At 45.5% G+C, this 23,292-nt stretch overlaps 1 protein-coding gene across 1 annotated transcript in view; it reads left to right on the top strand.

Moving 5' to 3' along the window:
* The window catches only part of SORBS3 (sorbin and SH3 domain containing 3), an 89,825-nt gene extending 67,050 nt beyond the window's left edge, over positions 1 to 22,775 (top strand). Inside the window, exons 15-21 of the mRNA XM_070952237.1 lie at positions 543 to 589; positions 5,369 to 5,483; positions 7,672 to 7,797; positions 11,290 to 11,817; positions 16,290 to 16,384; positions 19,331 to 19,437; positions 22,039 to 22,775. Coding sequence (XP_070808338.1) covers positions 543 to 589; positions 5,369 to 5,483; positions 7,672 to 7,797; positions 11,290 to 11,817; positions 16,290 to 16,384; positions 19,331 to 19,437; positions 22,039 to 22,100 — 1,080 coding nt within the window. The 3' untranslated portion in view covers positions 22,101 to 22,775. The remainder of the gene's footprint in view (positions 1 to 542; positions 590 to 5,368; positions 5,484 to 7,671; positions 7,798 to 11,289; positions 11,818 to 16,289; positions 16,385 to 19,330; positions 19,438 to 22,038) is intronic.
* The last annotated feature ends 517 nt before the right edge of the window (positions 22,776 to 23,292 follow it).

Below are 23,292 nucleotides of genomic sequence, written 5' to 3'. Positions count from 1 at the left end.
TCCAACCTTGGCAAATTTTAAGACTTGAGGACTTCAACTCCCAGAATTCCCCAGCCAGCATGAAGTCCACAAGTCTTAAAATTTGCCAAGTTTGGAGACCCAGATTCACTTAATGACGGCTTATTACTAACCGCAGCGATTCACTTAACTGTGGCAAGGAAGGTTGTAAAATGGAGCAAACTGACTTCACGACTGTTTCACTTAGCAACAGAAATGTCGGGCCCAGTTGTGGTTATAAGTTGAGGACTACTTGTAGTTGTGTTCTTGGCTGGTTTTCTTTTATGTTTTACTGTGCCCGGTTTCTCTTTATAATTGGAGTGTATGAGTTTTTAATGTTCTTTTAAAAATTTTTCATGGGATATTGTTTTATGGGATATTGTTCACATTGTTTTTTTGCTGTAAGCCGCCCAGAGTTCCTAGGGAGTTGGGCGGCATAGAAATGCGACTAATAAATAATAAATAATAATAATTGAGTGCCCTTTAATTCGGCTTTGGACTCTGGGTCTGCTTTTAACTTATTTCTCTTCCCCCACCCCTGCCAGATGAAAGCTGCCCGGCTCAAATTTGATTTCCAAGCAGAATCGCCAAAGTAAGTAGCAATATCTGGCAGCCTTTAGCAGCCATATAATATTTTAATGCCTTGGCGCTGTTGCCACGCGGGTGAATTGTGATTGTTGTAGCGCAGAATTGAGGCCCAAGGTCTTTCTGAGCTCTTGAAAGCCTTTGGCATGGCCACGAGAGGTGGTTACTAAATTATAGCATTTGATATAATTAGATATCGCTTTCAAATATAGGACCGAACACTATGAATTATATTGACATTTAAAAACTTGGTAAAGGAAGTTGATTTCTTTGGTTCTGCTCCAGCAACCACTTAACAGATTAACAGAGTTGGGAGGGATCTTATAGGTCCGTGATGGCGAACCTATGGCACGCATGCCATGGGTGGCACGCGGAGTCATGTTGCCTGGCACGCCAGCTCAGCTCTGTCAGCTGATTTTCGGCCCTTTTGGGCCCACCAGAAGAGGGCCTGGGGGGGGGGAAGGCCCGTTTTTCTTTCTCCCTGGCTCCAGATCCTCTCTATGCATCTGGGGAGGGTGAAAACAGCCTTCCCCACCCCTTCCAAATTTGTTCTTCTGTTATTGTCAACTGCACTTGCTCCTCCTCCTTACCACATCTCTTGCAAAGTCTGACTGCGTTCTCTCCTCACAGTCAGCTAGTGGTACATCAGGGTAGCCCACCGTACTTACTACCGTATTTTTCAGAGTATAAGACACACCTTTTCCCCCCTAAAAGGGGGTGAAAATATAGGTGCATCTTATACACTGAATGTAGCCCCGCCCTGCCACTGTCACCCACCCTTTGGCCTCTGCCTCACAGCAGTTACCTCCTTGCAGCAAGAAGAAACAGCTCATTTCAGCTTCAGCACAGCCTAATTAGCACAAGTTGATTGGATCGGCCTCCCCACTCTCAGCTGATTTGCTCTCAGCTGTTTTGCGGGGGCCTCTGCTGCTTGCTGCAAAGAGGTAAATTGCGGAGAGCAGATTTTTTTTTTTTGTGCTAGTCAAGCTATGCTGAAAATGAAAATGAAAGTAAAGCAGGATGTTTGCTGTTTGCTGCAATGAGGCAAAATTGCTGGGAGGTAGAGGCAGACTTCTTTTTCTTGTTTTCCTCACCAAAAAAGGTAGGTGCATCTTATACTCCGGAGTGTCCGAAAAATACAGCATATGGAATCTAGCAGAAATGTTAATTCCTTTTCCCATGCACTTTAATGCGACCACACCTGGATATGCCAGAAACAATATCAAAGAGATCAAAATCCCAGCAGGGCAGTCTTTTGAGTGATGATGGGAGTTGAAATACTCTGTCTGTTTGTTTGTTTTTTACCATGTTCTTGAGAGTAAAACCTATTAAAACTCAGTTGAGTGAAGGTTAAATGCAAATATACTGTTTTTGCAATACGTCTGCCTTATCCTTTTTTTCCCCCATGATGAAATGCAATTAAGTGCCTGAGTAATTTCCCCAATAACTACTGACTACACCCAAAAATACTATGCTTCAGCAAAGTGACTATGTTAGACTGTCATCTGGTATACACGAAGGTATTATGGATAATGCACGAAAGGAAATTCCAGTGCTGTCGATAATATTCAGCTACGATAATATATTTAGACCCATATTATCTTTGCTAGCCTTTCCCAACCAGCTTACGAGTGCCAGAATTTTGGGAGGACATCTCAATTTCATTAGAAGTGCCATATGTGAAGTTAGCCAGTTTAGAACGCAAAACATATGCTGTACTGTTGGAACATATGGCTCTAACCCACATATAGAATGTTTTACCATGTTGAATGTTTAACTCTTGTTATGCCATGGATTGAAAATTTAGGTAGTGTCATAGTGACCTGCTCCAAAGAACCTCAACCCAGATACACTTGGTTCCCCAGCTGCAACATTCTTGATCCATTGGATTTGACAGAGACTAACCATGGCTTCATCCACTCACTAGACAGAACTGTCAGTCAAAACTGTCAGTCAGAACATCAGTCAGAACTGATGAAGCTTCTTGGATGAGAAGCAAAAGTTCTTCCACTCACTGATCAGAACTCAGTCAGAGCTGTCAGTCAGAACATCAGTCAGAACGGATGAAGCTTCTTGGATGAGAAGCAAAAGTTCTTCCACTCACTGATCAGAACTGTCAGTCAGAACATCAGTCAGAACTGATGAAGCTTCTTGGATGAGAAGCAAAAGTTCTTCCACTTACTGATCAGAACTCAGTCAGAACTGTCAGTCAGAACATCAGTCAGCACGGATGAAGCTTCTTGGATGAGAAGCAAAAGTTCTTCCACTTACTGATCAGAACTCAGTCAGAACTTTCAATCAGAACATCAGTCAGAACTGATGAAGCTTCTTGGATGAGAAGCAAAAGTTCTTCCACTCACTGATCAGAACTGTCAGTCAGAACATCAGTCAGAACTGATGAAGCTTCTTGGATGAGAAGCAAAAGTTCTTCCACTCACTGATCAGAACTGTCAGTCAGAACATCAGTCAGAACTGATGAAGCTTCTTGGATGAGAAGCAAAAGTTCTTCCACTTACTGATCAGAACTCAGTCAGAACTGTCAGTCAGATCCTCAGTCAGCACGGATGAAGCTTCTTGGATGAGAAGCAAAAGTTCTTCCACTCACTGATCAGAACTCAGTCAGAACTTTCAATCAGAACATCAGTCAGAATTGATGAAGCTTCTTGGATGAGAAGCAAAACTTCTTCTTCCGCAAGGAAAAAAAAATACTTCAGTTGCCTTTTTAAAAAAAGCACCTTTGAGACAACCACGAGGCCCGGATGACTGAGAATCTCCACAAACTTTCTGCCTTGTAGTCTCAACATTTAGCAAAAAAATCTACCATCTCCTTTTACAGGCTCTCAATTGTGAAAAAGAAGTTTAGCGTGACTTTCAGTGTGAATCCTGCCTTTCTACTCTAACAAAGTACCAAAAGCAGATAACGCAAGTTGAAAAACAAAAGCAATAATATTGAAAAGTTTAGTTTTTTTTTTTTAAAAAATAAATAAATAGCGTTAGCGATTCAGAGGAGAAAGGCAGGATTGAAATCGAATATAAACTAAATGGGGGGGGGGGGGGAAAGCCAGTGTGCTTTCCAAGTGCAACAAGATTCCTCACCCCCATTTCTACATCACATGAGTTGCTTGTGTGAAGCTTTGCCCAAGTTCTTCAGCTCTCACTGTTTTTCTGCTTGGGTGGAGAATGTACCCTAGAACACACCCCACTGTCCTGCACAAAATATTTCCTGGAGCAACATAGCTTTAGAAAAACCACAGCTACATTCTTTGGACGCCACGAAAGGATCGACGCGAAAGGGTTCAATTTATCTCAATCGTGGCATTAAGCTATTTAACCTGAGCAGGAGGTGGCTTGTACAAACCCAGAGAAGTGACTTGAAAAGACCCTTGAAGGAGGTTCGCTCTGAAAGAATTTTTAACAGTGTGTTGTCCCCAATTTCGGGTCTGAGCCTGATGCCGAAGCCAATGTTGGACGCTAGACACGAGGTGGAGGTTTTCTGTTTGCTTTTTATTGGAGTACTGCAAGGAAAAGGGGTCCTCCTAGCCAAAATGCCAAGAACCAAGAACAAAGGAGCCTGAGTGGCATAGAAGGCTAATGCCTCCTAAGGCAGCATTTAACATCCAGCTGCCTGCAATTACTGCAGATTCAATTCTCACCAGGCTCAAGGTCGACTCAGCCTTCCATCCTTTCTAAGGTGGGTAAATTGAGGACCCAGTTTGTGGGGGCAATAAGCTGACTTTGTATAAAATATACAAAAGGATGAAGGCTATTGCTTAACGCGTTGTAAGCCGCCCTGAGTCTCCGGAGAACGGCGGCATATAAATCAAATTTTTTTTAAAAAAAGGATTAAGTAAGCTTTATACATTTTCACTAAAGGAGAAGGCGGGACAAGGAGAGAAATATCATCTAATAAACATTTTAGTAATCATTCTACAATTCGTTCTATTGGTCTCTAGCTGTCCCTATTCCTAAACCTTGGCTAATGAATACCTCAGGACAATGGTGGGTTCCTCCCGGTTTGGCCCGGTTCGGCTGAGCCGGTAGCGGTGACGATATGACGTCACCGAACCAGTTCTGCCCCCCACCCCTGCCCTCCCACCCCTGCATTATTCTTACCTTTTATTTGGCCCCACCCCCAATCTATTGCTGCCTCCTGAGTCCCAGCTATCGGCTAGAGGGAAAAAAACTGTTTAAACTCTTGCCGTGGGGCTTCAAAGGGCCGCCCTACAGCTGATCAGTGGTAAAAGAAAGCAAATGAGTAGACTGGTGCCTGCAAAAATAAATACGTAGACCAGTGCCTGCAAAAACAAATGGGTAGACCAGTGCCTCCAAAAACAAAATAAGTAGACCGGTACAGCTCTGCAAGAAGTTAAAAGCTTGGTAGACCCGTACCTCTGCTAAATCCTAAAGAATTGTCACATGATCATCAAGCCATGCCCACAAAATAAGCCACGCCCACAGAACCGGTAGTAAAAAAATTTAGAACCCACCCCTGCCCCAGGAGTTATCTAATGCACATTTTATTGGCTGCAGGCCATCTGTATTCCTAATTTTTAGCTGAGGCCTGCAAGTTGTCTAACTCTTGTTGCTTTTATCAGCTTTCTATCTGCCCAGAATTGCTACAAGTTTTACACATACGTATTTCCTGTAGATAAGCATTCTATGTTCTTGCCAGACACACTCCCCAATTACAAGCTTCCTGATTTACTTTCAAGTGTGTCTTATGACCTGGCTTTATTTTAGCCTACAGCCCATCAAGCGGTCCTTATTTTACCTGCTTGTCTTTCAGAGAACTGACCTTACAGAAAGGTGACATTGTCTACATCCACAAAGAAGTAGACAAAAACTGGCTTGAAGGAGAACATCACGGCAGGGTGGGCATTTTCCCTGCTAATTACGTGGAGGTAAGCTTCTGAGGCCATTGGGGACTTTTTGGCTGCCCAACTAAACTTGAAATAGATTTTGTATACCTATACAGAAGAGAGAGGAGCGGTGATGGGTTGCCCCCGGTTCTGTCCGGTTCTATAGAACCGGTAGTAAAACCGGCAGGAGGCTCCGCCCACCCGCCATGACGTCATCATGGGTGATCTGCGCATGTGCAGAAGTGTGTGCACGTGGTCCTGTTGCAAACCAGTAGTAAAGGTACCGTATTTTTCGGAGTATAAGACGCACCTTTTTCCCCCCTAAAAGGGGGTGAAAATTTGGGTGCATCTTATACACTGAATGTAGCCCCGCCCACAGACTGGCATTTGGCCTCTGCCTCCCAGCAATTTACCTCCTTGGAGCAAGCAGCAAGAAGAAACAGCTCCTTTCAGCTTCAGCACAGCCTAATTAGCACAAGTTGATTAGATCGGCCTCCCAACTCTCAGCTGTTTGGCTCTCAGCTGTTTTATGCGGGGCTCTGCTCCTTGCTGCAAGGAAGTAAATTGCTGGGAGCAGATTTTTTTTTTTCTTGTGCTAATCAAGCTATGCTGAAAACGAAACTGAAAGTAAAGCAGGCTGTTTGCTGTTTGCTGCAATGAGGCAAAATTGCTGGGAGGCAGAGGTAGATTTCTTTTTCTTGTTTTCCTCACCAAAAAAGGTAGGTACGTCTTATAGTCCGGTGCATCTTATATTCCGAAAAATACGGTAAGTAGAACTCACCCCTGGAGAGGAGGTAGCAGAAATTGAGGGAAGGGGATCACTTTTTAAGAATTCAGGATTCCCCACTTGCTAAAGGGCAAATTTAGTAAAAATCTTGTTTCATTGTGCCATGCTGGATGTTGACGGACATACTTTCTACTTTTATGTTTCCATTCTATTATTCCTCCAGACCAGGGGTGTCAAACTTAAGGCTCGGGGGCTGGATCCGGCCTGCGGGGTGCTTAGCTCTGGCCCATGGGGCCGCCCTGGAAACAGCGAAGGACTAGCCTGTGATGCCTCTGCCAGCGAAAACAGAGCTCGGGAGAGCTGCACGTGGCCCTCCCGAGCTCCGTTTTCACTGGCTGAGGATTGCAGGAGGCCATCACAGCCAAAAACGGAGCTCGGGAGCCTGTTTTCTTTGGCAGAACGCTAGGGCCATCACAGGTGCCCCCAATACGAGTGACGTCGAGCTGGCCACGCCCACCCTGGCCACACCCACTCCGGCCCCCTGAGGTCAGGCACAACCCTGTTCTTCTACCATTCCATACCTCTCTTCTTCCACGACAACCATTCCTCTCCTTCTCCCCTCTTACCCTTCTCTCCCTTCTTCTATTCGTTTCAACTTTCTTGTTTCCTCCTCTCCTTCCCCTTCTCTCCTTCCTCTTCCTTTCCCCCACTCCTCCCCTCTTCCTCTCTTACTAACCCTCTCTCCTAATCTTATTTCCCTGTTTATTATTATTATTATTATTATTATTATTATTATTATTATTATTAATAATAATAATAATAATAATAATAATAATAATAATAATAAAATTTGTATAGCGCCCTTCTCCTTTCGGACTCAGGGCGGTGAACAGCCAAAATAAAAACATTTGTACACAAAAGTTAAAATAATTATTTAAAACTAATTAAATAGAATTTGGCCCATAATTTAAAACATATCAATTAAAATCAATATCAAATGTTAAAACCAACATGGAATCAGGCCAGCCCGGCTAGCTGAAAAAAGTAAGTTTTAAGGGCCCGACGAAAAGTCCGGAGGTCTGAGATCACTCCTATCTCTGGAGGTAGATCGTTCCAGAGGGCAGGTGCCACCACAGAGAAGGCTCTCCCCCTGGGGGTCGCCAGCCGACATTGTCTGGCTGACGGCACCCTGAGGAGGCCCTCTCTGTGGGAGCGAACCGGCCGGTGGGAGGCTATTGGTGGCAGAAGGCGGTCCCGTAACAATGCCCCTTTAAAAGAGGCATTGTTCTGATGTTCAGGGAAAGAATCGGAGCAGGCCCATGTCCTGCACGAATAACAAGAGTGTGGCACACGGAGGCATTTTCCTCCTTCATACTTTCACTGCCAATGATGTGTTCCAGTAAAGATGTTTGGTGGTCAGGTGAGCTCTTTCTCTAGGAACCTGTATCCCAGATTAAAGCCATAACCCTGTTGTTGTGCTGCTGCTTCCTTTTTTCAACACAGGTCCTGCCTCCAACCGAAATTCCCAAGCCCATCAAAGTGCCCTCCATCCAAGTCTTGGAGTATGGGGAAGCAGTGGCCCAGTACAACTTCAAAGGAGACCTGGCAGTAGAGCTGTCCTTCCGAAAGGTATCGAAGTCCACATATTAGCAGAAACATACCAGTGGTGGGTTGCTACCAGTTCGCACCGAATCGGGCAAACTGGTAGCGGCAGTGGTGGGAGGGTCCGCCCACCCGCCCGGATGTCTCTGCGTATGCGCAGAAGGTTCTGCGCATGTGTGAGAGCGCCCGCGAGTACACACGCACCCGCGAGCAAACCAGTAGCGATCGAAATTGAAACCCACTACTGAAACATACATTCTTGCAACAAAATGGCTTCAGGGCCTCTTTTCCATGGTGCGTCTGGGCTCCAGGCCAGTTCATTCCCCTCCAACAGATGTGGGGTTTGGTTGGCTGTCTCCGCTTCTCATAATGGAGCTCCGAGGCAGCCAGTAATATTTTTAGTGCCTGTAGGAAAATATGCAAGGGGCACCTCCTGTGGCGATGGAACCATGTCATAAATAATGTCCTGCCACTTTTGAACATCAGTGCCACCTGAAAGCAGGGGTGAAATGCTACGGGTTCGGGTAAACTGGTAGTGATAAAAACTACCAATTCAGGCAAACAGGTAGAAAAAAAAAAGCTACCGATTCAGGCGAACCGGTAGTTAAAAAAGCTACCGGTTCTTTTGAACCGGTATTTCCAACGATCAGCTGTGCCGCACGGTTTATATTCCTTAGAAAGCAGGAAATCCTGCTTTCTAGCGAATCTAACGTCAGGTCCGGTGTGCCCAATGGCCCGGAGCTGCCATTTGGGGGAGAAGGGCCGTCGCTACAGCCGTGGAGGACAGGGGCCCTGCACGCTACCTTGCCAGCTGCTGAGGACTTGGGACGGAGGGCGAGGAGACGTTCCATCATCTGGGATGGTCGCCGCGTTGCCGGGAAGCCGGGCGGCCGCCAAACAACTGTGAGGCGGCTGCACGGTGATGACGTCAGGAAGGGAGTAATAGCACTTTCAGATTGAGCAGCATGTTCCAAGGAAACCCACAAAAACACTTCCCCCTTAAGGGACTGATTTTAATCATTACAGTTAGAGTAAAACACATTAACCATACTTCTGAGTCACATGGGCAGGGTAGGCATTGGGGCAGGGGTGAAATGTAAAATTTGTTACTACCGGTTCTGTGGGCGTGGCTTGGTGGGGTGGGGGGTAATGTGACTGGGTGGGCGTGGCCAACTTTTTTTTTTTTTTAACTTTTCAAAACTTTTTTTTAATGCTTTGAAAATCTTCTGCCCATCAGGCAACTCAGCTGGGATCGTCAGAGACTTTTCAAAGCATTTTTTTTTACCACCTCTTCGGCCAAGAGGTTGCAGAAAAAAATGCTTTGAAAAGCCTCTGACGATCCCAGCTGAGCCGCGCGATCATCAGAGGCTTTTTTTTTTTACTTTTAAAAGCATTTTTTCATCAGAAGTAGTTGTAGAAAAAATGCTTTTAAAAGTAAAAAAAAAAAAAGCCTCTGATGATCCTGCAGCTCAGCTGGGCATGTGGGGGGGGCGCAGGGATTTTTGCTACCGGTTCTCCGAACCACCCGCCGCCATCGCTACCGGATCGGGCGATCTGGTCCGAACCAGGAGCATTTCACCCCTGAGTTGGGGATTGGATAATGAGAGCTGCGTTCACTGATGTATTGTATAAAAGGTGATGGGAATCCAGGGCAGTCAGCCCTAACAATAATTTCTTTTAAGTGGTCAGTGAGTGCCAGGAATAAAAGGCATCAGCATCAAACCAGGTTTGTTTTGTTTGTTTCCTGTTTTATCGTTCTGGAACCTGACATCTAAATCGTGCAGCACAGCTGTTTCCTCCCCTCGCTGTTCTACTTACCTTGTCAAGTCAAGTCAAGTTTTTCCACGCAAAGCATGTGTTTGGTCCTTTTTGTATGCTCTGTGAAGGCGTGCGTGCAGCGTGTATTTAGCGCACCCCGTGCATACACAGGCAGCGAACCGGTGGCAATCTGGGGAGGATTTCACCACTGCCTGAAAGAAGCTGGGTTGTACCCAGCCAACGGCAGAGCCGGCTTTCCTGAGTTTTGATCATCCTGTGCCATCTCATCACTCTTGGAAAACTCTCCACCAGAAAATATATATATATATATATTTTGCTAAAGATGAGCCTTGCAGATGGTTTGGATTACTGTACAGCTTTCCTGTGCATTTATTAATCTGTTTTTGGTGGGCAGGGATATCAGACAAGGTAGCTCCAATCATCCGGAGATTACAATTCCTTTTTGTTGCTTTGTTTGACCGAGATCAATTGGGCGATGCCCTTGCTCAGTTTAAACGCTTTGTTCTGAGTTCATGTTTAATTCAAAGAGCGACATAGCAATTAGTAGCTTCTGGAGAAAGAACAGAAGGACGTGTATTTGCAAAATCAGCTTGGTTGTTGTTGAACAAATGTTTCACTCCACAGAATTTATGATTTTATAAACCTTAAGAACATTTATAACAATGATATTTGAGAGGGGCATTCTCTTCCCCCACCGCTGGGGGATCTGGGCCATGGTTGACCTTTTGGAGAAAAGGAAATGTGGTGAAAAAGTAAATAAATAAATGGAGCAAATAGCAATAGCACTTAGACTTATATACCGCTTTACAGTGCTTTCCAGCCCTCTCTAAGCGGTTTACAGAGTCAGCATATGGCCCCCAGCAAGCTGGGTCCTCATTTTACCCACCTCGGAAGGAAGGCTGAGTCAAGCTTGAGCCAGTCAGGATCGAATTGCTGGCAGTGGGCAGAAGGAAGGAAAGAAAGGAAGGAAGGAAGGAAGGAAGGAAGGAAGGAAGGAAGGAAGGAAGGAAGGAAGGAAGGAAGGACAATAGCAGTTAGATTTATATACCGCTTCACAGTGCTTTACAGCCCTCTCTAAACGGTTTACAGAGTCAGCCTCTTGCCCCCAATAATCTGGATCCTCATTTTACCCACCTCGGAAGGATGGAAAGCTGAGTCAACCTTGAGCCTGGTGAGATTTGAACTGCCAAATTGCAGGCAGCCGGCAGTCAGCAGAAGGAGCCTGCAGTACTGCAGTCTAACCACTGCGCCACCATGGCGAAAGAAAATGTGGTGAAAAAGTAAATAAATAACTGGGAGTAAATAAATAAACTGGTTGCTGTTACTCAATCAGTCAAGAGGCCTTAGAGACAAGTATGGTAGGGTAACAGGTGGCCTGCTTCATAGATCTTTCAGATATATTCAGGATGTTGTGTGAATTAAGGAGTCGCTGGTGGTGTTGTACACCACCCAAAGTTACTGCTGCGAGATGCTGTTCTCATCCTACATTCCATATCCCACTGCTGATATGGAGGCCCTAGAAATGCACATACGCACCCACACACACAACAAACAAACAAATAAATATCAAGATGGACCTATTGTGCCTGGAACAAGCTAGGTGGCCCTTAGCTTCAAAGTGGTTGTTGTGAAGGGCAGACAATCTCTTCTTGGGTGTGTATTTCAGCCTCGGGACTCTCCTTACTTACTCCCACGGTATGCTAACTTTTGTTCTTTTTTTTTTTTCTTCTTTGTTGCCAGGGTGAGCGTATCTGCCTCGTCCGTAGGGTAGACGAGAACTGGTATGAAGGTCGCATCTCTGGCACAAACCGCCAGGGTATTTTCCCAGCCAACTATGTCCAGGTGGTGAAAGAGCCAAGAGTGAAGAATTCGGAGGAATATCCTTCCTCTCCGGGCCTCCCAACCCATGCCAGCTCATCCCCCCAGGCACATACACCCAATCTGGGCAGTAGGTGGCAGTCTGAGACTTCCCCTTCAAGCCTGCCAAGCGCCCTGGCACCAGACCTGCTCTCCTCCTCTTCCTCCTTCTCCTCCTCTGCCCCCTCTGGATTCACATTTCCCGTGTCTCCAAAATTTGAAACCCCTGAGACCCCGATTCACAGAATCCAGGATGCACCCAGAGCTGGCTCTTTCAGTCCCCAGAGTCAAAGCCCAGGGAAAAGGTCCGGTGGTAGCCCGCAGCCTCTCACGTCTGTCCAGATGAAGGACCCACCACGACCTCTTCCTCCTGTATTGACTTCCCAACCACGGACTTCCATTCCGCCGCAGGTGAGATGCTGTTCTTTCCTCCCCCCCCCCTTCACATTTCTCATGTCTGGTGTAAGAGACTGAGCATAATTTCTTACCCCGGGGCTTAAATATAATAAGGAGCTACTTTCTGGCCTGTGTCTGGCCGCTTAGCATCCTCCTCTGAATTACAAAAGCAGACTTGCCACTTTCATAACGTGGGGCGTGCATGCAAAATAATGATGCAAATTTTTTTTTAAAAAAGGGGATGGGGCTGGCACGGTGCCACTGGCTGGCATCCCTCTTGAGTTTTCTTGATCCCTTCTCTGCGGATCCCACCGTCGCAGGTTTAATTCATGGCAATGGTAGACATTTCCTTGATACAGCATACACTTTAGACCAGGGGTATAAAAAACTCGATTTCATCAGGGTTGTGTTTGACCTGGGGGGGCACGGGGGGGGGGGCATGGCCAGCTCGACGTCATTCCTGTCGGGGGCACCTGTGGTGGCCTGAGCGCTCTTGCCAGTGAAAACGGGTTCCCGTGTTCCGTTTTTGGCTGCCAGGACCTCCTGCAAACCTCTGCCAGTGAAAACGGAGCTCTGCCATTTTCACTGGCAGAGGGTTGCAGGAGTCCCTGGCAGCTGAAAATGGAGCTTGGGAGCCCATTTTAGCTGGCAGAAGCACCGCGGAAACAGGGCGGCCACTTCTAAGTACCCCCCAGGCCAAGGTGAAATTCAGCAGGTTCTGACAAGTTCTGGAGAACCGGTAGCGGAAATTTTGAGCGGTTCAGCGAACCAGTAGCGGAAATTTTGAGTAGTTTGGAGAACCGGCAAATACCACAATACCGCTTGCGGCCCTCCCGAGCTCTGTTTTCACTGGCAGAGGATTGCAGGAGGACCTGGAAGCCAAAAACGGAACTCGGGAGCCCGTTTTTGCCGGCAGAAGCATCACGGGCCAGTCCTTTGCTGTTTCCAGAACAGCCCCGTGGGCCAGATCTAAGTACCCCATAGGCCGGATCTGAGCCCCGGGCCTTGAGTTTGACACCTCTGCTTTAGACCCTGTGGGAAATTAATATCCTGTTGTAGGGCTTGGCAGCAGCCCCAAAGCAACGGGAAGAGCGGACAAAACAACACAAAAACCAGCAACAGCAACTCTTAGCAGGGGACAAAGTTTGCATTCCTTTCGGTGGATGTGGGGGTGAGCTTCTTCCCCAGGAAAGCCAAGCCAATCCGGAAAAGATTCTAGTTCTGCTTTGAAATGACTAATGGAAACTAGAAGGATACTCGTGCTTAATATAGTCCTCAACGTACGACCACAATGGAGCGCAAAATTTCTCTGGCGAAGTGAGACCGTCGTGCAGTGAGCTTTGCCTCATTTTACGACTTTTCTTGCCGCAGTTGTTTAAGGGAATCACTGCACTTGTTAAGTTAGTAACACGATTGTTAAATAAATCTGGCTTCCTCATTGACTTGGCTTGTCAGAAGGTCGCAGAAAGTGATTTCCTGACCCCAGCAGTGGTGGGTTCCTCCTGGTTCGGTCCGGTTCGGCCGAGCCGGTAGCTGTGACGATATGATGTCACTGAACCAGTTCTCCCCCCCTCCCGTCCTCCCACCCCCCCCACGTTATTCTTACCTTTTATTTGGTCCCACCCCCAATCTATTGCTGCCTCCTGAGTCCCAGCTGATGACTAGAGGGAAAAAAACTGTTTAAACTCTTGCCGCGGGGCTTCAAAGGGCCGCCCTATAGCTGATCAGTGTTAAAAGCAAACAAATGAGTTGGGTTGTAAGTGCGAGGACTGGTTGTAAGGGCAAGGACCTTCCAGAAATGACTCTGACCAGCTAGCCACACCCACCTAGTCACTTGACCTCCAAGCCACACCCACAAAATAAGCCACGCCCACAGAACCGGTAGTAAAAAATTTAGAACCCACCCCAGGATACGGCGACGGTCATAAATATGGGACAAGGGTCTGAATTTTGATCACGTGACCTCAATTCTGAAGAAGTGCCCTTTACAGAACTGAAGAAGCTTCTTGGATGAGAAGCGAAATGTCTTCAAGGAAAACCTTGAAACTTCGAAAAAGCATTTTTGGGACCTTCTAACCTTAGTGGGGTCTTCCAGTAGCTTAACAAAGCCAAGCATTTGTACCCCAACCCTGATGAGTTTCTTCTGATTCAGTCCTTTGCTTCTGGTTTAGAGACAACTTAAAATGAATATTTCTGTATTTCCACTTTTTAAAACCCACGCCTTCAAAGGCGCTGTGCGGCTTACAACAAATGCAAGGGTATAAAAAGGAACATATTAAAAATGACAAATATGGGGGGGGGGTCTGAATAACTGAACTGCTCACAGAAAGTCTAGACACGATTTCAGAACATCAAATGAGGAAAACCGGATCCCCCTTCCATTTCCTTGCACCTATAATGGATGTGCCTTAGTTTCCACAAAAGCCCAACTTGGTTAGACAATTAACAAATAAAGAGTTGCTGAAGTTATTAATAAGATGAAGTTATTAAGAAAATTATGGAATGTGCTGAAATGAGTAAATTGACATTTGAAATTCAAGAACAGGAAGATAATATTATTTGATATGGGATCTATTTTATCAATGGCTAGATAATAAGGCATGGAAATGAAGTATGAAATATGAAATTAATGTGATGATAAAATATACGAAGTGATTTCTTAAGGGAGTTAAGCCTTTGTTAAATAATTGTTAAATTATTTGAACAATAATTTAATGGGCTGTCCTGATTTTATGGTTGGTTTTAAAATTGATATTGATTTTAATTGAAATGTTTTAAATTATGGGCCAAATTTTATTTAATTATTTTAAATCTATTTTAACTTTTGGGTATGAATGTTTTATATTTGGCTGTTCACCGCCCTGAGTCCGAAAGGAGAAGGGCAGTATAGAAATCTGAAAAATAAAAATAAAAATGAGAATAATGATATAAAGGGATATATAAAATTGTTAAATAAGAGAAATTAAATAACTTGTAAATGTTGGATATGGAATTAAGCACAAAAGAATTTTAACCGATCGACACACTTTCTGTGATTGTAATGGATGATGGTGGTTTTATGTTTTGTCATGTTTAAAAATAAAAATTTAAAAAAAAACAACAACTGAAGAGTTGCTAACATTTAAAGGCAAAGTCTATACCGTGTTTCCCCGAAAATAAGACCCTGTTTTATATTTTTTTGATTCCTGAAATAAGCGCTTGGCCTTATTGCCATGCGCTCAAAAGCCCGATTGGGCTTATTATCAGGGGATGTCTTATTTTGGGGGAAATAGGGTAGTCGCAGCTGGAAAAAAAACATAAACATCACAGCATTACAATCTTTAATGCCCAAGACACCGAATCCCAATTGTACTAAACCTGGAAGGATATATACACAATATAGTAATAAGGCGGTAGCCATGTTGTGTGAACAAAATATTTCAAACGTGAACTTGTAATTGGAGTAAAATGAAAAGAATTGAATAGTGGTTTTTTTTTAAAAAAAGGAACAAAATGTTCCAATTTCACCTCTGCTAACATCAGCAGCAGTTCTCAGTGCATTTTGGTCTGGTCATTGGCAGGCAAATCTTACATGACACAGAAATAAAGATAATTTATGATCACAAATATTTGGTATATGCAGAGCTATTCATTTCATGCTGTTTCTCCTGATTATCATGCTTGTGGCACTTGTGATAAACACAATGTATTGTGATTTCTAGCAGGATTTTCACCCTTCTAGGAATTAGCAAAGATTTTCATCTATTTTCTTTCTGGGCCATTTATAAGGGCCGTTTTGTCCTCTGTTGCTTCTCCAAAAACATAGTGAATTTAGAACATTTAGTGATCATTCAAAGTTACAACGGCACTGAAAAATGTGGCGGCTTGCGACCATTTTTAGCACTTACAACCGCGGTAGCATCCCCACGGTCACGGGGTCAAAATTCGGACGATTGGCAGCTGACTCTTATTTATGACAGTCGCAGTGTCAGGTGATCCCCTTTTGCGACCGTCCGACAAACAAAAGTCAGTGGGGAAGCTCGATTTACTTGACAATCGTGTTACTAACTTAATAACTGCAGTGATTCACTTAACAAAGGCAGCAAGGAAGGTCGTACAATGAGGCAAAACTCACTTAACAATGGTCTTCCTTAGCGACGGAAAGGTTGGGCTCGATTGCAGTAGTGGGTTTCACTAACCTTCGCTACCGGTTCGGAACTGTGAGCGTGCGGCGCTTCTGCGCAGAGCGTCCATGATGACATCCAGGCGGGTGGGCGGAGCCTCCTGCCACCGCCGCTACCAGTTTTCCCGAACCGGGGCGAACTGGTAGAAACCCACCACTGTTTGACTGTGGTCGTAAGTCCAGGACTACCTGTATTCTGCGTTGAATTTTCCTGGGCACTTCTGCCAGGATTAGGTAAATTTTCTTTTCCTCCCACCTGTGTTTATTACTTTCCGGTATGCCGTGTTCTCATCGCCCTTCCTTTTTCTTGCTCTTGTGACTGCAGAATTCTGCCCTCGAGACAGTGTTTTCCCCAACTCCAAAGCCGCAGAGCCCCCCGCACGCCGCCAGAGACTCCCCCTCCGGCATCCAGTGGACTCCGTAAGTCAGGCAGATTCGCAGTGGCGGGGAAGGGAGAGCTGGGCTCCTGCTGGCAGCTGGCCAGCCCCACCATCCCTGTGTGAAGTGACCCATAAAAGAGGGGAGGAAGGAGGAGGGGGGCTGTAGACAACCCCGCCCCCCCCCCGGAGTGCCAGGCTTGGACAGTGTCTGGATTGTTCAAAACAAGGGGGCCTTTTTCAGAGGGGCCTGCTCACCGCCTAGGGGGACAGAAGCCGCCGGCTGCTTCACCGGTGCCAAGCATTGCAAATGCCTGCTGGAAAGGCTGAGGACAGCTCAAGGTTTCCGAGCTGCAGGGTGTATATCTCTCCACCCCTTTCCCCCCCCCAACCCAAATATTTGGGGAGTGGGGGGAGCAGGCAGATTGCTTGCCTTTGCACATTTCTTTTCCACGCATGAAACATTTCTGTCCTGCCTGCAGAAGGGACTTAAAAGTTTATTTCCCTTAGGAAAAAGTCTGTAGAGATTCTCAATCATCCAGGTCGTGGTTGTCCCAAAGATGCCTTTTTCAGCTGGATTTTCTGGTTTTTTCTCATCCAAGAAGCTTCTTCAGCTCTGACACGATAGTGGGGAATGGAAGGATTTATATTCCTTGCAGACAGCTGGTCCTTTGCGTTCTTTTAGAGGGTCACTGAGTGGTGGCTCGGTGGCTAAGACGCTGAGCTTGTCGATTGAAAGGTCGGCAGTTCAGCGGTTCGAATCCCTAGTGCTGTGTTAACGGGGTGAGCTCCCGTCACTTGTCCCAGCTTCTGCCAACCTTGCAGTTTGAAAGCATGTAAAAAATGCAAGTAGAAAAATAGGGACCACCTTTGGTGGGAAGGTAACAGCATTCCGTGCGCCTTTAGCATTTAGTCATGTTGGCCACATGACCACGGAGACGTCTTCGGACAGCGCTGGCTCTTCGGCTTTGAAACGGAGATGAGCACTGCCCCCTAGAGTCGGGAACGACTAGCACATATGTGCGAGGGGAACCTTTACCTTTACTAGAGGATCCTTGAAGCACTTGGAGGTTTATCTGTGTCCTCAGGGTCACCTGAGTAGTGTTCAGATGACTAGTTGTCTGCAAGGAATATAACTCCTTCCATTCCCCACCATCCAGTCAGAACTGGAGAAGCTTCTTGGATGAGAAGCGAAACGCTTTCAAAGAAAAAAACAAGAAAGTTCAGTTGCCTCCTGAAAAGACATCTTTGGGATTCCCTTAGGAGAAAAAAAATATGTTTTAATTGGAGTATACGGAAAAACTACACAGGTAGTTCTTGACTTATGACCATAATTTCGTAAGTCATGATGGTCGTAAAGCAGGTCATGACTGACCCCATTTTACGATCTTTTCTTTTTTCATGGTAATCATTAAAGTGAGCACTGCAGTTGTCAATCACCAAAATGCAGCCACGTGATCGTTGGGGTGGAAGGATGGCTATCAGAACTTCAGAACTGGGTTGTAAGTACAGTGGTACCTTAGTACTCATTGTTAATTCAGAAGGCATGATGAGTACCAGAAGTGAAGAGTACGAAACAAATATTTCCCATAAGGAATAATGTGGTGAGTCATAAGGCAGTCGACACCGACAAGTTCTAGCTTGTGTTGAGTACTAAACAAACGATGAGTACCGGGACAATATTTTCACGTCAAAACGTGCTGAGTACCAAATTCGATGAGTTTCGAAGCAGTTGAGTACCAAGGTATCGCTGTACTTTTTTTTTTCTTTTTTTAAAAAAGTTTTTTTTATTTTTTGACACACACACACAGACAGACACACATACAATGTATTTTTTCTGAACAAAGTATTGGCCGGTTCACAAATTTAAACAATTTTTAATCATTTCAACACAATTTATACAATATATTCCCTTTTTGCCATAGTATTTATTCTCTTTATTTTTCTTTCTCTCTCTCTTTTTTTTAAATCAATATTACCCATTCATCCTAATTCTAATCTGAACCAAATTCCATTTTTCCCTTCATCTCTATATTAAACCAGTGGTGAAATGTAAAATTTGTTACTACCGGCTTTGTGGGCGTGGCTTGGTGGTGGTGGTAATATGACTGAGTGGGCGTGGCCAACTTTTAAAACCATTTTTTCTACAACCTCTTCGGCTGAAGAGGTTGTAAAAAAATGCTTTTAAAAGCCTCTGACGATCCCAGCTGACTTTCCTGATTGGCAGAGGCTTTTCTTCTTTTTTTAAAAAAGCCTCTGACGATCCCAGCTGACTTGCCTGATCGGCAGAGGCTTTTCTTCTTTTTTTAAAAAAGCCTCTGACGATCCCAGCTGACTTGCCTGATCGGCAGAGGCTTTTCTTCTTTTTTTAAAGCCTCTGACGATCCCAGCTGACTTGCCTGATCGGCAGAGGCTTTTCATCTTTTTTTAAAGCCTCTGACGATCCCAGCTGACTTGCCTGATCGGCAGAGGCTTTTCATCTTTTTTTAAAGCCTCTGACGATCCCAGCTGACTTGCCTGATCGGCAGAGGCTTTGTTTTTACTTTTAAAAGCATTTTTTTCGGCCGAAGAGGTTGTAGAAAAAATGCTTTTAAAAATATTAAAAAAAAAGCCTCTGATGATCGTGCGGCTCAGCTGGGCATGGGGGTGGGGAAGGATTTTTGCTAGCGGTTCTCTGAACCACCCGCCACCATTGCTACCGGATCGGGCAATCCGGTCTGAACCGGGAGCATTTCACCCCTGTGTTAAACCCCTTAAATTTGAAATCTCATTTAACATAATTCCTAATATTACAATCATTCATTTCATATCAAGGTAATAAACATTTTATACCATACATTTCCTTAAGTCTTATTCCAAACTTTTGGGGAAGGGAGTTTCTGTTGTAGTTCAAATGGTCACTGAGCAACCCATCATCAGTTAAGGACTACTCGTACACTGGTCAATAAATGAGGAGGAGACGTCCTCATCCATAGCTTGTGTGTTCCAGGTACCAGGCCATCTACCAGTACCGACCTCAGAATGAAGATGAGTTGGAACTTCAGGAAGGTGACCGAGTAGATGTTATGCAACAGTGTGACGATGGCTGGTTTGTGGGTAGGTCAAGATTTGTGTTGACGGGCACTTCAAAGCAGGGCGGTGGCAGGTTTTAGTAACTTGCAATTTCTTCCACACCTTGAGTTGCCTTTGGACTTGGAGGCTGCCCTCCCGAAGGAGTGGGCAGGACTGGCATAAAATCTACATTTGATTTACATTCCAGTTTGATTAAACGTAGGCATAATGCATATGGTTTATCCTCCAGCGATGTGTTTTCTTCATAGTAAGACTTGAGTAACATCTGAGGGTTTCTAAGGGCTGCATCCAAGGCTTTTGAGGTCTACACAGATCCTGTAGCCTCAAGTGAGGCACCACTGCCTTGGTGGCGCAGCAGACTAAAGTGCTGTTAACTAGCACCAGCTGCCTGCAATTACTGCAAGTTCGAATCCCACCAGGCTCAAGGTTGACTCAGCCTTCCGTCCTTTTGAGGTAGGTAAAATGAGGACCCGGATTGTGGGGGGCAATAAGCTGACTTTGTATAAAAAAGAACACCGCTTGGGGGGGGGGGGCGAAAGCCCTACTAAGCAGGTATATACAAAAGTATGAAGGCTATTGCTTAACGCATTGTAAGCCGCCCTGAGTCTCCGGAGAAGGGCGGCATATAAATCGAACCAATAAATAAATAAATAAATAAACAAACAAACAAACAAACAAACAAACAAACAAACACAAACAAACAAACAAACAAACAAACAGAAAAGTGAAGTTGGAAGGGACCTTGGAGGTCTTCTAGTCCAACCCCAATGCTCAAAGAGGAAACCCTATATCAGTGATGGCTAACCTTTTTGCCGTCGCGTGCCAAAAGGGGGGGGGGAATGTGGGGGGGGGGTTGTGCGCGCACATGCCCACACCCGTAATTCAATGCCCACCCCACACCCCCACACATGCGTGCATGACCCCCCCCCCCGTGCTCGCCCCACTTTTGACACGCGATAGCAAAAAGGTTACCGGTGGGCCCGGTAGGCCCGTTTTTCGCCCTCCCCAAGCTCCAGAGGCTTTCTTGGAGCCTGGGGGGGCCCAAAACAGCCTTCCCCACCCAACGAGCCGGAGGCCCTCTGGAGGCCAGAAATGGCCCGTTTCCCGACTTCTGGTGGGCCCGGAAGGCCCGAAAATCAGCAGGCTGGTGCACACATGCACGTTGGAGCTGAGCTAGGGCAACAGTCACGTGCCCATGGATATGGCTCCACGTGCCACCTGTGGCACGCGTGCCATAGGTTCACCATCACGGCCCTGTACCATTTCAGACAAAAGGTTGACCAATCTCTTCTTAAAAACCTCCAGTGTTGGAGGTGGAGAAGATCTAAGGTAGACCTTTGAAGGCATGCCACTGGCCAACTTTGCATTTAGTTTTAATTGAAGGCATCTGAAGAATAGTATTAATTCTTATTTTTTATTATTCATATTTCTATGCCGCCCACTCTCCGAGGACTCTGGGCGGCTTACACCAAAGACAGTATACTAAATAGCATATTGCCCCCTAACAATCTGGGTCCTCATTTTACCCACCTCGGAAGGATGGAAGGCTGAGTCAACCTTGAGCCGGTGAGATTTGATCTGCTGATCTGCTGAACTAGCAGTCAGCTGGAGTAGCTGCAGTACTGCACTCTAACCACTGCGCCACCTCGGCTCATTAAAAGATAGGCGTGGTAAGTAGTATTAAGTGACAGTCTCCAAAAGAGAGAGTTGTAAACAAACTGGTGCTCCTCATTACTGGGCTGCCTATTCCTGATCCAGGATCTGAATGAATGGAGAAGATCTCCTGCCATCTGGATCATGGCCTGAAGAAAACCACTCAAACAGATTCTATTATTTATTTAGCATATGGCATCTACAGAGGCCATGCGATCACTCATATTGAGGTTGACTCAGCCTTCCATCCTTTCGAGGTAGGTAAAATGAGGACCTGGATTGTGGGGGCAATAAACTGACTTTGTATAAAAAAGAACACCGCTTAGGGGTTAAAGAAATAAAGGGAGACTAGTATATATCTATTTCAAGCTATTTAGCTCTCATCAGCTAGCCATACCCTTACTCGGATTCGAGTATTATTTTATTTCTTTATCAGCAAAATATAAATTTGGTATAAAATGGTTTGTCGTGAATGCGACTGCTTGAGGGCTCCTGGATTGGAGCTAAAAGGCGAAAGGGAAGCAGTATGCTCCCTCCCATATTGGGGTAGATCAGGTGTTTCGATAGAAAAACACTTAATCTCTCCCCTGGCTCAAGCTGATAAAGGGAGGAGAACTTGTGGCTCTGAGGTTAATACAACTGCAGGCAGTTAATACAATATTCAGGCAGCCCAAGTTCGAATCCGAGTTAGGGTATGGCTAGCTGATGAGAGCTAAATAGCTTGAAATAGATCTATACTATAGTACCAGTATATGGGCAATATAGATGGAGAGAGGAATATTGCCAAAAACTTTGAAGCTGGGGCACAAGAGGTAGCAGAGTAAAATATTATCTTCTTTAGAGATTTCTTTTTTTTTTTTTTAATTTCAAGTGGCCGGTCCAGAATCTTCCAAGGAAAAAAAAACCCTCTGAACCTTGAACTTCTATTCTCTCTTCATGGGTCTCTTTTGCGTTTTTTCCCCCCTGCACTAGGGGTCTCCAGAAGGACGCAGAAATTTGGCACTTTCCCTGGGAATTACGTTGCTCCCGTGTGACCAGCAGCCTCCCCCACGCAACTGAAGCAGAATCTTCTGCTCCTAGGATCTTGCCTTCTTGGAGAAGTGCCCAACGGTCAACGGACACGAAAGGAAAGAGTAAAAGACATGGTCTGAAAACTAATATGCCCCCCCCAAGATATGTCTTGTTTGCCAGCTGGAGTTTGTATTCCTTGATTTGTTATCTTTCATTTCTGCACCTTGGCTTCCTCGGAGAAGACGATTACAACCTAAGTTTCTTTTCCCAGGATTTATGAAGTATCTGTTCTGCCCCAGCTCCGGATTTCCGAGGATATTGACACACACCAACGGTCCTTATCAAATTTATTAAGTAACAAGAATAAACAAGACCGGCAAAGGTTGGCAACCAGCCCAGAAAACAAGATATGATAAACCAAAATACGCTGATAATAATACAAGTTGTTTCCAGCAAGAACGCACTAGCTGAGTGCGACTTAAATAGGCTAAGGGAGTGGCCAATTATCCTCAAGCCCTACTCTCGAGCAGACCTCCTCCTCCTGAGTAGACACTCCTGCCTTTTGGCAGCCCTGCGTGCCCGAGCATTGAGGAGAGGCTCCTCCACTTCGCTCTCTCCACTTGAAGGAGCCTCTGGAGGTTCTGAAGGCCCTGGCTGAGTCTCTGCCTCTGGCATCACATCCTCTTCGGCCTCCTCGCTGTCCGACGCGAGCGCTGGCTGTGCAAGCTGCTGGCGCGACACCACACCAGCCTCCTCTTCATCAGGATCAGCCACGATCTGCGCAGGCCGCTGGCGGGCCACAACAGCATCACTAATTTCAGCATCCCCATGCCAGATGTGGGTTGAACAGAGTGGACTGTACCGGCCTCTTTTTTCTCTTAATCTGGGATCCCGTATTTTTGCCAGTTCTTATAACAGCATTGGAAGGTGAAGATGAGCAGTCCTGTTGAGCCTACACTAGTTCTTCCCTCCAGAAAAATCCATTTTTTTTTTCTTGAAAGTACCATTGTTGGAAGACTTGCCCTATAACCAAAAATCTCACACAACGAATGAGCTGACCGGGTTACCTGAGTATACAACTTCGGTGTGCGCCTCATAGGAATCTCTGGGCCTTTCCACCAGGAGATTGTGCCCTTTGTTTTAATGTCCATGACTGAGATTCTCAGTCATCGCAAATCATGGTTGTCCCCTTTCAAAAGGCAACTTTCTTGGGGT

This window comes from Pituophis catenifer, unplaced genomic scaffold (genome assembly GCF_029215685.1).
Source record: "Pituophis catenifer annectens isolate HBS135680 unplaced genomic scaffold, rPitCat1.0.hap2 SCAF_12, whole genome shotgun sequence".
NCBI lineage: Eukaryota > Metazoa > Chordata > Lepidosauria > Squamata > Colubridae > Pituophis > Pituophis catenifer.
The sequence above is the reverse complement of the archived record's forward strand: the minus strand, read 5'-3'. Positions and strand labels throughout refer to the sequence as shown.